Source organism: Cryphonectria parasitica (genome assembly GCF_011745365.1).
Source record: "Cryphonectria parasitica EP155 unplaced genomic scaffold M406scaffold_4, whole genome shotgun sequence".
Taxonomy (NCBI): domain Eukaryota; kingdom Fungi; phylum Ascomycota; class Sordariomycetes; order Diaporthales; family Cryphonectriaceae; genus Cryphonectria; species Cryphonectria parasitica.
In genome coordinates, this window is record NW_024468912.1 from 827074 (window position 1) to 839912 (window position 12839).

The following is a 12839-nucleotide window of genomic DNA, read 5'->3' on the forward strand; positions in this document are numbered from 1 at the left end:
CGTCAAAACGCGTCTCGGGAAGGAACGGTTACTCGCAACATTCTCCAATACGGGCACAAGGGAAAGCAATAGTGAACAAAGCCCCTCCGGCGCCTGGAGGCTATTCGCATCTTATTCCCCTTTTCCGATTCATTCGTGTTCCTGACTCACAAGTCTGTGATCTCTCCGAGACGCCAGATTTTCTACAGAAAGAATACATTAAAAAAAGAGACTACCACGGCAGGGCAACATGGCACCCACTGAAGCGACGATCCTCACCAACTACCTGCTGGTTCCGGCACAGTTGCCAGCAATCATCTCGCTCAGGGAATTCACAGAACTGTTCCCACGTTCTCAACAGTCATCACCACAGATCCGAAGACTATATAGAGACCTGCAGACCCAGAGAAACGCGCTTATTGACGATGTTGCAGCCAATATCGAGCATGAGGCGAGGCGCGGCAAGGTGCTGCGACGCGAGGCTTTAAGAGCCAAGAGGGAGGCCGAGAGCCAAGAAGTGGACGATGAAATCGATGTCGAGAGAGCAGTACGATTTTCTTTTTCCTTCTTTTCTCCCTCGTTCCTGTTAACCCCCACTTCTCTGTTTTTTTTTGGGGGGGGGGGGGGGGAGTCATTCTATTATTTTACCGTTTTCTCCCTTGCCCAACATTGGGTGGCCGAATTCAACACTGGGTTTCGCTAACCACGAGACAAGCTTTACGGACCCGCTTCAAGGGCCTCAGGCCTGAAGCACAACATCAGCTCCATAATCCCAGAGCTGGACAGTGCCGTGGAGGAACTAGATGCTGCAGTCAAGAACCTCGAGGATGAGGAGGCCGAGTTGCGACAGTCGATCAGACAGACTGTCGGCAGCATGAGCGATCTTCGTTACGGCAGACTTTCAAACGCGCAGTTGAGCAAGCAGGTCCTTGATGGGCTTCAGACGGTCCAAGAGACATGCGAAGCAAAGAAATGAATATTTCATGACCCGGCGAAGGGAGTGTACTATCATGCAACACGGGTCCGCATTACCTATAATCCCGGGCACCCATGGCCTACCAGTCCAGCCAACCGACAATTACCAAATCAGAAAAGTCTTCCCGATTATACCGACGTCACATCAACAACTCTTGCCCATACACTATACCTTCCATTTTCTCTCCCAAACAGACGACGTCTTACCGAGTGCCCCATGCGTCTCCCGCAGGAGCACCACGGCGTGGCGTTCCCTGAGGGGCTGCAGCAGCCTGAGCAGCAGCAGCGGGACGACCTTGACCCTGCGGAGCCATGCGCCGGTTCCTAACGCAACATTAACATGTCACTCTATCCAAAACTTGGGACGGTTTCGGCGACTTACATCATCGTACGGCTGAGGAAAGACACACCCAGCATCATGGCCCAGCTGGGCACAACACTCAGTCCCCAGAGAAGGTAGGCGACAGGCACGGAAACGCCGTACTTGACAAGCTCGCCGTCGAAGGGGTGGAAGTATCCATCCTTCTTCTTGAACTGGGTCTTGTCCTCACGAGTCTTGTACAGCTCGACAAAGGTGTCAGCGGTGGTGGTTGTGAGGTTCAGGCGCTTGGAGTAGATGTCGATGGGCGCTGGCTCGGGCAGCATCTCAATGAGGTAGACGTGGCCGGCGCCGGCGGACCACACATTGCAAAGGATGGGCTGATCGTCGCAATTGATGTAGCCAACGTGCGGCGCATCCGGCAGAAGGGCGAGCTTGGCGGCAGATTGGTTAAAGGCAGTTTCGATGCCCAGACAGTGACCTAGACGAGGGGTAAAAAAATCAGTTTCCATAGAAGAACCACTCGAGAATCATACAAGGTTCAACATACCAAAGCAAGTCTTGTTGCGACCAGTGACGAATACAAGCCACTCCTCGGGCGTCGTGGTCTCAGACGTGACCGGCGAGTACAGAGTCTCCCTCCAGTTGGACAGAGTCAGGACGTCCATCTTCATCTCGCCAGCCTTGGCCTCCGCAGCGCCCACAGGATCATGTTTGCTGGGATTCGGCAGATAAGATCCGAACTGGCCGAGGAAGTTCTGGAACTGGGCCTGGTACTGCTCAAAGTCCTGGGCCACCGCGAGCGAGGTCAGGACCGAGAGAACCGAGAATGCTGAGAAGCGCATGTTGCCTGTGCGCTGCTTGTGTATAGAGAGAGAGATTTGGAGAAAACCTCGATGCAGAAGGATAGAAGATGGGAGATCTTCGTGTTGGAAGGTCTACAAAAGGGGAGGGAAGAGGAAAAGGAAAAGACGAAAAAAAAAGTTGAGACAGGAATGGGGCCAGAGATGTTGGCAGGATTGCCTTTCCCAGGGTCTGGGGAAGAAGCTAGGCAATTCAAGGATGATGTAAACAGGCAAGGGACGTCGCTGGTGCCCCTCTCTCACTTGGGAGATAGTCTTTTTATTCCTCCCAAAAATTAGCTCTATTATAGTAGAGACTCAGCTCTCATGTTATTTAAGAACACCATTTCCTGATAGAAAGAACAAGGAGAAGAAGAAGAATAGCCCTATCAAATACACAAGGAAATTCATCTCGGACAAGATAGTGTCCTAGTGCTTGATTTTGGTCATCACGAGATTCGCCAGTGCCAGTGAATTCTACCCGTGTCAACACGTTGCCCAGGGAGCCATAGCAGTGATACTGCCTGTTTCGGTTTAGCCCCCTGCACCTAGGATTCCCACTTTCGCAGGTCTCGTTTCCGTCCCTGTAGTTCAAGCTCCCCCTCCTCCCTACAACATTCAAGGCGGAATCAAGCCTGCCCACAATATTTTGTGAGCAACATAATGGTGAGTTCGTATCTTTAATACTGTCTTCTCTATCTGACACCAATTCAGGCCCCGAAACCCCTAGATCAAAAGCGCAAACGCGGTCGACCACCAGGCGCGTCGAAGCCCGCTCAAGACGCGTCGAGACACGAGGCTGTAGAGGAACATGACGAACAAGACGCTGCGGAGGAGGCGCGGCCCAAAAAGCGTGGTCGTAAGGCTGAGGGATCTGATGCCGCCACCATCCCGGCACCTGAGAAGCAAGGTGTCCCTCTTGCGCAACTTGGGAGAAGAGGTCGAGCGCGGAAGGGTGAAACGCGAAGCGCAGATACAGAGGTCGAGCGGCATTCCGAGACAGTGGATAAGGATGCCAGGCCAAGCCCGCAGGAGGTGATAGCGGATCGATCGACGAACTCGAGGCCGAGGCGGAATGGACGAGAACGGAAATCCACGAGGTTAGACGATACATCCGGAACGAGACAACCTGGTTCCTCTGCACAACAAGACTCGAACCCTCCTGAAGAAGAATCACGCCGAATGCCGTCGCCTCCACAGCGATCACGAAAAGGATCACGAAAAGGACCTGCAGTCGAACCGCCTGGTTCATCGCCAAGACGAAGTGGACGGGAGCGACGGTCGTGGGACCCAGAAAGAACATTTGGTGGATCACGTCGAAGTACCGAGCAGGAGGATGGATCTACAATAAGCAGGAAGAAGGTCAAGCCTGAAAAGCGACCGGATGCGTCCCAGAATAAGACAGTCGCGCGTAAGGCGCGCAAGCAAGGACCTCCGGCTGGCGACGATGCACCAAAGAAGCGTCCCGGGCGGCCTCGTCTAGAGAGGAGTGACAGTCCCGGTGAGAAATCGTCACTGTTGAAGAAACCCGGGGAAATGACGCAGCCTAAGCGGCGAGGGCGACCGAAGGCTTCCAGTGCATCAGCGCTGGACCCGGACCAAGATCAATCATTCTCATCCAGGGCTCAAACGAGCCATCGGGCATCCAAGGGCCAGCCCGAGCAAAACTCGTCCTCGAAGAAGGCCAACCGGAGAGCACCACGGAAGACCGAAGAGGCAGAGCCAGACGCGGAAGAAGTTGGGAGCTCAGAATCCGAAGGGGAGCAACAGTTTCCATTCCGCCACCTCAAAGAAACCATTCGTACCATCCCACGATCCACGATCGACGACAAGTGGACACCGCTTGACCCTCTGTCCATCAATCTTATCAGCGCAATCCTGGGTGATGCACAACGACCTGTCCTTCTCAATCTTCAGGATACCAACCGGCGCCGTCAACACGCCTCAGCAGCTTTGGTGCACGTATCACAGCGACTACGCGGCAAACTAATTAAAGGCTTTCCCTTTCCTGCCCCTACCGGGGCGACTGCCACCCGTGGCAACGCTGGCAGCTACGAAGAAGACTTTGACTTCGAGCGGACAATGGATGCTAGCCAGACACTTGAGAACACCCTGAACCCGCTGCTGCACTCCGTGAGCCTGCTGCAAAAGGAGATCCAAAGGGAGGAGGATGCGCTGGCCAACGAATACAATCATCTGCACAAGTTGGAGACCAACGCGAAATATGAGGCCAGAGAGTGGAAGGAGAAGGCGAGGAGAGAGCATGTCCTTGCGCCCGGCATGAAGCCCAAGGACGGGGATGATGATGAGCCCAGGGATTCTTTAGAACTTGTGCCTGCGTTGCCAGGCGACGTCCTTGGAGGGCTCTTTAAAGTAGGTTTTCCTACGTACCACAGTCGATATGATGAAAGACTAACCATGACTTGTGTCGGCTACAGGACCTACAAGACGATGAGCTTCTTGACCTCTCGAAGCAGATCGGGAGTCATATGGACAGCCTGAAAAGCAACCTGCAGCAGATTCGCGGCGTTGTGCCTGCTATAACCAGGAGCAAGGCGGCTCTGCAGCAAGTGTTGCTAAAACACTTGGATGATGAACAGTATGAGAGTATTTTGCTTGGATAGGGAGTAGCGGCGTTCTCTTAAGCTTATGATACCACTGATTGATTTTTATGACTGTACAAATTACTACATAGTACTACATGGTATGTACTGTATGTTTTGTCACAGATCTGCAAGGGTTTCGTTGAAAGAACTCAAAGGCTGGTGGCGAGTCAGCCGCAGTCAGTCCCTTGCGTGAAGGTTCCGATTCCGCTACCAAGGGGGGTACATTGCGCGGGATCATGGCGCCAAGAAGGAAATGAGCAGATAATTCACGACAGATTTTTGTGTGCATCGAGTATCTGCTTCCTGCCTCTCTGAAATGCTCCGTGAAGGAAGGCAGAGACGAAAAGATAACAATAATAAATAAAAGAGGAAGAGAAAGAAGCAAAGGAAAACCCTTCCCAACTTAATGTACAGTAGAAAAGGCCAGAAAGTCTCCGAGCTCAAAGGTTCGGCGACCTATCTGTTTTACATCGGCTCCGTTTCTCAAAGGTGAATATCGGCGGGCCGGAGTCCGGAGGAGGGTGGGTGAGAGGATGAGGACCCGCAAATCAAATCCTTCAGGGCTGCATGTGGCAAGACGTAGTGCGGACAAGTGAAGACGTACTGTACCAATCGCGCCATTTTGACGTCGGTTTACCTCAGTCTTGAAGCCTTCACACATACACGAAAGAGTCAGAAAGCGCCTATCGTGAGTAAGGCCCCTCGCTAATATGCAGCTTGCTCATTGGGGAGGGAGAGGGGGTTCGCTGCTTAATATTCTGATGAGGCCCTTAAACCAGTAACAATGGGCCACAGTAGGTACTTACGGTATGCAGGATCCCTGCAAACAGTTACACTTGAAAACTCTTTTTTTCTTCTTTCTTTTCTTCGCAGTGCAGATGTCCCCGGTCTTACAGGGGAGTAGTGCACGCCCATGGGGGAGCCTGAGCTACCCCTCAGTCCAGACCCTGCCCCTGACCCTCGGCGGCTTTTACCCCTCCTACAGCTGGCTTGGAAGCTGGGCTCGGACTGTGTGGTTCGTTTTGTTGGTGCTAGCAAGTGCTAGTTGGCGGCGCTGGCGCTGCTGATGCCGTTTGCCGCTACTGATGCTGCTGATGACTGCTCCTCCCTTGCAAGCTCGAGCTTGTCACATACCACACCGCTGCTCGGCCATTTTGGCCATGCCACACACATACTGCTACTAAAAAGCGGCTGGTGCCCATTCTTGTTTGCTCTTCCTCTTGTTCTCTTTCTCTCTTCTCCCAAACGCCCATCCCACCCCTCAACATTCCTCCCCCCTTCTCTCCTGTATCTCTCCTATCAAGGACGTGGAGAGTCGAAACAGGTCTGCTCCTGCCCAACTATCTGTATGTGACCACCAGCTGTGCCGAGCCTCGAAGCCCTCCTTCCAACCCCAGCTCTCTACAGCTGCATGAGCTAGGCAGAGTTTTTCTGAGCACATATGCTGACCTTCCCTTTACCACCAGACATCCCAAGAAGTGGTCAATTGTTCGGTTCGGGTCCTCCGCCACATCAATCACAATGGTTCAGTCCGCCATCCTCGGTTTCCCTCGCATGGGAGTCAACCGTGACCTGAAGAAGGCTACCGAGGCTTGTTAGTGACCTAAAATCTTTGCTCGCCCGTCTCCATCGGCTCGATTTATCAAAACAATGAGACAAACAACACGGAGAATGGTTTTGCTAACAACAATATTCAGACTGGGGCGGCAAGATCTCTCAGGATGAGCTCCTCGCCGAGGCCAAGAGGTTGAGGCTCGCCCACTGGAAGATCCAGAAGGATGCTGGCGTCGACCTCATCCCCTCCAACGATTTCGCCCTGTACGACCAGGTCCTCAGCCACATTCAGGACTTTGGTGTAAGTATCCAACCCTGCCGCTACACGCCCATCTCACGTTGTTCTGGAATAGCATTGTGCTAACCCCTCGCCCTCTAGGCCGTCCCTGAGCGCTACTCCAGCGCCGGCCTGAACACCGTTGATGAGTACTTTGCTATGGGTCGTGGTCACCAGAAGGATGGCGTCGACGTCCCCTCCCTGGAGATGGTCAAGTGGTTTGACTCCAACTACCACTACGTCAAGCCCACCCTGCAGGACAACCAGAGCTTCAAGCTGGCTGCCAAGCCCAAGGCCGTCGCTGAGTTCCTCGAGGCCAAGGAGGCTGGCATCGCCACCCGTCCCGTCCTCGTTGGTCCCGTCTCCTTCTTGCACCTCGGCAAGGCCGACCGTGGCCAATCCGTGAACCCCATCGACCTGCTCGAGAAGCTCCTGCCCGTCTACGAGGAGCTCCTCGCCAAGCTGAAGCAGGCTGGTGCCAACACGGTCCAGATCGACGAGCCCGTCCTTGTCCTGGACCTGCCCGCCAAGACCAAGACCGCCTTCAAGACCGCCTACCAGAAGTTCGCCGGCCTGGGTGACAAGATCCCCCAGCTCGTCTTCACTACTTACTTTGGTGACATCGTCCACAACTTGGAGGCTGTGCCCAAGGATGTGTACGCTGTCCACATCGACCTTGTCCGCAACCCCGAGCAGCTGGACACCGTCATTAATGCCCTCGGTCCCAAGACCATCCTGTCTGCTGGTGTCGTTGACGGCCGCAACATCTGGAAGACGAACTTCAAGCGTGCCATCGAGAAGGTCGAGGCCGCTACCCAGAAGCTGGGTGCTGAGCGCGTGATTGTCGCCACCTCGTCCTCCCTCCTGCACACCCCCCACACCCTGGCCAGCGAGAAGAAGCTGGACCCCGAGATTGCCGACTGGTTCTCCTTCGCCAGCGAGAAGGCCGTCGAGCTGGCTGTCATTGCCAAGGCTGTCACCGAGGGCCCTGCTTCCGTTCGCGAGCAGCTTGAGGCCAATGCCAAGTCCGTCCAGGCCCGTGCCACCTCCGAGCGCACCAACGACCCTACTGTCAAGGAGCGCCAGGCTAAGATTGCTGCTTCTGACTACGACCGCAAGTCCGACTTCACCTCGCGTATCGCTCAGCAGGAGAAGAAGCTCAACCTCCCCCTGTTCCCTACCACCACTATTGGTTCGTTCCCCCAGACCAAGGAGATCCGCCAGCAGCGTGCCAAGTTCACCAAGGGCGAAATCTCTGCTGCCGAGTACGAGAAGTTCATCGAGAAGGAGATTGAGGACAACGTCAAGATCCAGGAGGAGCTTGGCCTCGACGTGTTCGTGCACGGTGAGCCTGAGCGTAACGACATGGTGCAGTTCTTCGGCGAGCAGCTGAAGGGCTACACCTTCACCACCCACGCCTGGGTCCAGAGCTACGGTTCCCGTTGCGTGCGTCCCCCTATCATCGTCGGTGACGTCTCTCGTCCCGCCTCCATGACCGTCAAGGAGTCCAAGTACGCTGTGTCTGTCTCCAAGAAGCCCATGAAGGGTATGTTGACTGGACCCGTCACTTGCCTGCGGTGGTCTTTCCCTCGTGACGACGTCCACCAGTCTGTTCAGGCCGAGCAGCTGGCTCTGGCCCTCCGTGACGAGGTCGTCGACCTCGAGAAGGCCGGCATCGACGTCATCCAGGTCGATGAGCCTGCCCTCCGTGAGGGTCTCCCTCTGCGCGCCGGTAAGGAGCGTGAGGCCTACCTGGACTGGGCCGTCAAGGCCTTCCGCCTGTCCACCACTGGCGTGGAGGATGCCACCCAGATCCACTCTCACTTCTGCTACTCCGAGTTCCAGGACTTCTTCCACGCCATCGCGGCTCTGGATGCCGATGTCCTGTCCATCGAGAACAGCAAGTCTGACGCCAAGCTGCTGACAGTCTTCGTCGACTCTCAGTACCCCCGTCACATCGGTCCTGGAGTCTATGACATCCACTCTCCCCGTGTTCCCAGCGAGCAGGAGATCAAGGACCGCATTGAGGAGATGCTGCAGTACCTGCGCCCTGAGCAGCTCTGGATCAACCCTGACTGTGGTCTGAAGACCCGTCAGTGGAAGGAGACCAAGGAGGCTCTTCTCAACATGGTCAGCGCTGCCAAGCATTTCCGTGCCAAGTACGCGAAGTAAACCAGTTCAACACACAAAGTCCGCCCTCTCGAGGCGGACAGCCGTCACAAGGCATAACACACAAACCTTGTTGACACTGATCATTCCATCGGGTCGTTCTCGACGAACGACCTTGACGAATTCAACATCGGCGTTTTAGGTTCAAGCCATGGTAACTAGCGAGTTTTTGTCTTTTGTTTTTTGTCAACCAAAAAAGAGGCATTCTTGGGCAGAAAGGGAGATCCGGCGTCACATTCAACATATACCCATTAAGCATGGTTGGGAAAAGGTGGTGTGTGTGGTTCGGAATCATAAGATAGGTTACCCTCAACGGGACTATCGTGGGCAATAATCATCTTCGGGATGATATCGAGTTTAAACCAACAAAAACAAAAAAAACTCGTCGGCGTTGGGAAATATGATGATTAATTTTGATCGCAATAACATGCACTGCGGTGATTGTCATCTTGCTCGCTTGTTAGGCACTGATGATGGATCATGTTTGATGTGCGTACATCTCTATGTAGTTGTCTTGGGAACGAGAATGAGAGCAATTTGCGCTTGAAAAAGAGAATAGTCTCACTTATGCCCTGGAGCGTTTCGAGTGAAATCGATGTGCTCATCAATGCCACGAGTCCAGACGGTGTTCAAAACGCGTCGACCGCCTCGCGAGAGAAGAAATATTGAACGTATCCGGGACATTTCAGGGTTGGATACTAGGCTCTAGCACAGCCCACCGGGCCCCAGGGCCAGCACAAAGACGTAATGGTAGGACCGCCCAGCCCAGGTTTCAGGTCGAACGAAACCATTGACTCGCTGGCCCGTTCTGGAGGAAACAATTCTGGACTTAGCCACGGGGATGCTTGTTTTGGTTCATGGGAAGCATGCATGCATGCATTAGAGGAGGCCTCGGGGATTTTGCCCCCAGTCTATCCCGCCCTGCAATCCAGATTGCTGTTTCGTAGTGGAACAGCTAGAAACTAACAAGCAAGGCAAGCAGGTTTCTTGGGATAGGAAATTACAATCACTGGACTTGACTCAGCAAAAATCGTATGGGTGGTTTGGGGGAGTCTTTGTCTTCTTCTTCAGAAAGGATCAATCTCAAGGAGTTTTAAGGGTTTCGGAAATTCCTCTCACATCTCATATGTGGTAGCCTACTTCGTATCAAGAAAACACAAGACATCGGATACAGGAGCTCGTGTCCGGCATTGCCTTCCCGCCTCAGACGACGAAAGGAGGAAGACTAGGGTGCATTATGAGTGCGTCCAGCTGATTACAACGCCCAGGAGGGAAAAGCCTGTGTTGTTCTCTGCCGTGCGCGCCGCGGAGGATACTTAATAAGTGCTATGGTAATTGACTACTGTTACATAGCACGTGCATAGTAGGTCTCACATCCCGAAAACGAAACGTCCGTCCAAGCAGCAAAGGCAAGGCGGTGTCGATCTTGAGCCTAAAAAGCAAAAGAAAAAAGGTAGTGGCACCGCATCATTTGAAAGAGGGTTGGCCTTAGGTAAAGAAAGTGCCTCCCCCGTGTTGACTGGCTGAGACGGGGATCCGAGCGGTACCCAGCACAGCCTTGCAGGTCGATCGATGATGAGCCTGCTACAGTACTCGTCCCTTCCAGGCCGAAGATGAAAGAAAGAGAAAAGGAAAATGGTCGCCGTGCTGCCGGTAGATCGACGGCGACAAGAACTTCACAGTCTCATTGGGCGGTCAACTTTTTTACGTCGGAGATGGGCCGAGGCTGAGGTCGAGCTTGTGTCGTAAAGAGGCTGTCTTGGCGAACAACGGGGCGGTGAGGGAGAGTCATTAGTATTCTACTGCAGTATCGCCTGCCACGAGAAGGAGGCCTGAGTCAGATCTTTTGGGAGGGAAAGGGGAAAAGGTGAATAGAAGAAAAAAGGAAGAGAAAAGGGTGAAAAAATGGACAGCTTGGTGAGTCCGTTTAGTTGATGATGAGCCCGGGAAAGAAACCTACAGGAAGCGAACTTTTTACAGCAAGTCAACAAACGAGAGAAAGCAAGGGCAATAAAGAAAGCCAAATACGAATAGGCATCCTGCCTGCTTCTCTTCGTTCTTCTTCCCAAGTCAACATCTCATTCAATTGCAACATGAACACGCGGCGGGTAATATCCCAACACATACTATTGAGTATGGCCATGTCAAGGGAAATCAGGCTGGAGGGATCGGGATCTCGGCCAGCAAAAACTTCATCGTCATCATCACCAATTCAATCAATTAAAACAAGGGCTCCTCCCATCTCATCAATCATCTCATGGGGTGTACTCACGTTAGCCTCAGGTGGTTGCGTAAGTAAAAGCGAGATGAGGGCTCTCTTTTGGACCTTTTTTCGAGCGTCCGCCCCTCCGTTCGGGACAATATGTCTCAAACAACGCTTGAGTAGGCGGTTGTCATCATCATCTCCGAGGTTTATTACCGCACCCCCCCCCCCCCACCTTCCCTCTCAAGACCAGCAAAGCAAGCTTTTTAGATGATGATGCTTGCCGTCAGATTGAAGGTGCAGACTGAGGAAGAGGAAGGGGGAAGGGGGGGGGTGTGATTTCCCGTTCAAACCATGTCCACCCCCCTCCGCGTTGCTGTGGACCCTTTCCAATCTCGCAAACCATGGCATGACAACCTCTGGCGCTGCGCGTCGGGAGGCTGAGCAATTCGGCAGGTTTCTCTTACCATGGAGCGTAACGGTGCATGGTGGTGCATGGTACGTAGTATGAAGTACTATGTACTATAGTGCCCAGGAAGACGGAGAATAAAAAAAAATTTAAAGGGGGGGGGTGCGAGGATAGATAGGAAGGAGAGAGAGGGAAGGGGGCGTGGGCGAGGAGATTCCTGATGGGGATAGTCCATCTCGACGTCCACCAATGACAGGCAACAGGGCCTGGGTCGTGAAACACCACACCTCCTTTTCAACCCTGCTAGCCTACACAGGCCCTGAACCACGCCGAGGGTCCTGGAAATCTCGACAAGTCTTCAGCCTCCCGTCCCCTCGCATCCTCCCAGTAACAGAGGAAGGCGACGAGGAGGGGCGTGCCGATTTTCCCCTCTTCTCTGGTGATGATTATGGGTACCGACCGTTCTGGGCCATAATGTGCGAGCAGGCTACAACAGACAAGCATCGACAGCACAGGAAGAAGCTTCACGATGTCATGGTGCATGCAGCAAAGGGGAAGAAAAAAAAAAGGTTTGCCGATCAGTGACTGCTACCGAGAGGCCAAGCTTTTTTGTTTTTCGCTCTCTTTTGTTTCTCGTCATCAATTTCCCGCTTCAGGTGTGGATCCCCCCTACGAAAGATGCTATGGATCAGCGGTGATGAGCCCAGCAAACAAACTCGGGTCACAGATCAGACGAAGGCCAATGGTGAAGCACTTTCGGTCTATGGAGGCTTCTAGACCAACAGATCAGCTTATGGAGCGCGAGTCGCCAATCTTCCTCGGGATAAAGAGAAAATGAAGGAAAATCAGTGCTATCCATCTAATCATATCGACAACGAGAACGACAATGTTGGCAATAGTAAAACCAGGCAAACAACAGCAAACCCCTCTACAGTCAAATCACAATCGAGTGTTTCAGTTCAAATGTGGCGTACTCTGGGCGGCAGCGCTACGAAAGGGGTGGCGCCGGGCCATTGGTTCTCTTCAGCTCAGGAAACAAGAACCAACCATCATCCGCCGTCCCGCTGTCATCCGCTGGTGCGGCGTTCGCCTTTTCTCTTAGCTTGGATGACAGGCAACCAGGCTTGACGGCTTCGCGGTTAGTTGAGTCGGATGGCCGTTGTGGAAAGCCTAAAACCCTGGGAAGCTGGGAGAGAAAATAGGGAGGGCAGGGGAGGCCCACTCATCTCGCTCCCGCCTGCGCGCCAATCTCGCTCTGCTGGGCTTATGCTCGAAAAAGAACACCCTAGAGGGGTAAAACAGGTCCTCGGTACCGAAGAGCAATCCAATCGATTGTCAGAAGGGGGGCCCGACAGGACAGGACCCTACAAGGCACGGATGCAAGCCGCCATCGCAAGCGTCTCACACACTACGATCATAGGACCCGGCATATGTGATGTGATGGTGGTGGTGCTGTGCTGCTACTGCTGCTAGCCGCCCACGGATGTGGCACGGGAGGATAAGCAT

General features: G+C 53.6%; 4 protein-coding genes across 4 annotated transcripts; 3 read left to right on the forward strand and 1 right to left on the reverse strand.

The window, feature by feature from the left end:
- Positions 1–229: 229 nt before the first annotated feature.
- M406DRAFT_256966 (uncharacterized protein) lies at positions 230–955 on the forward strand (the record flags this gene model as incomplete). Its single annotated transcript, XM_040917137.1, has 2 exons — positions 230–526; positions 695–955. The coding sequence occupies 2 exons, from the start codon at positions 230–232 to the stop codon at positions 953–955; spliced, it is 558 nt and encodes a 185-aa protein (XP_040776412.1).
- On the reverse strand, positions 939–2283 carry M406DRAFT_321945 (uncharacterized protein). The gene is made up of 3 exons (XM_040919578.1): positions 1824–2283; positions 1337–1754; positions 939–1278 (listed from the first exon to the last, which is right to left on the reverse strand). Exons 1-3 carry the CDS (start codon positions 2116–2118, stop codon positions 1158–1160), a joined length of 834 nt encoding a protein of 277 aa, XP_040776413.1. The 5' UTR covers positions 2119–2283; the 3' UTR covers positions 939–1157.
- A 1014-nt stretch (positions 2284–3297) lies between these two features.
- On the forward strand, positions 3298–4739 carry M406DRAFT_258022 (uncharacterized protein; the record flags this gene model as incomplete). The annotated part of the gene is made up of 2 exons (XM_040917209.1): positions 3298–4488; positions 4554–4739. 2 exons carry the CDS (start codon positions 3298–3300, stop codon positions 4737–4739), a joined length of 1377 nt encoding a protein of 458 aa, XP_040776414.1.
- Positions 4740–5977: 1238 nt separating this feature from the next.
- M406DRAFT_355921 (uncharacterized protein) lies at positions 5978–9289 on the forward strand. The gene is made up of 4 exons (XM_040923297.1): positions 5978–6067; positions 6188–6315; positions 6419–6576; positions 6655–9289. Exons 2-4 carry the CDS (start codon positions 6243–6245, stop codon positions 8722–8724), a joined length of 2301 nt encoding a protein of 766 aa, XP_040776415.1. The 5' UTR covers positions 5978–6067; positions 6188–6242; the 3' UTR covers positions 8725–9289.
- Positions 9290–12839: the final 3550 nt, after the last annotated feature.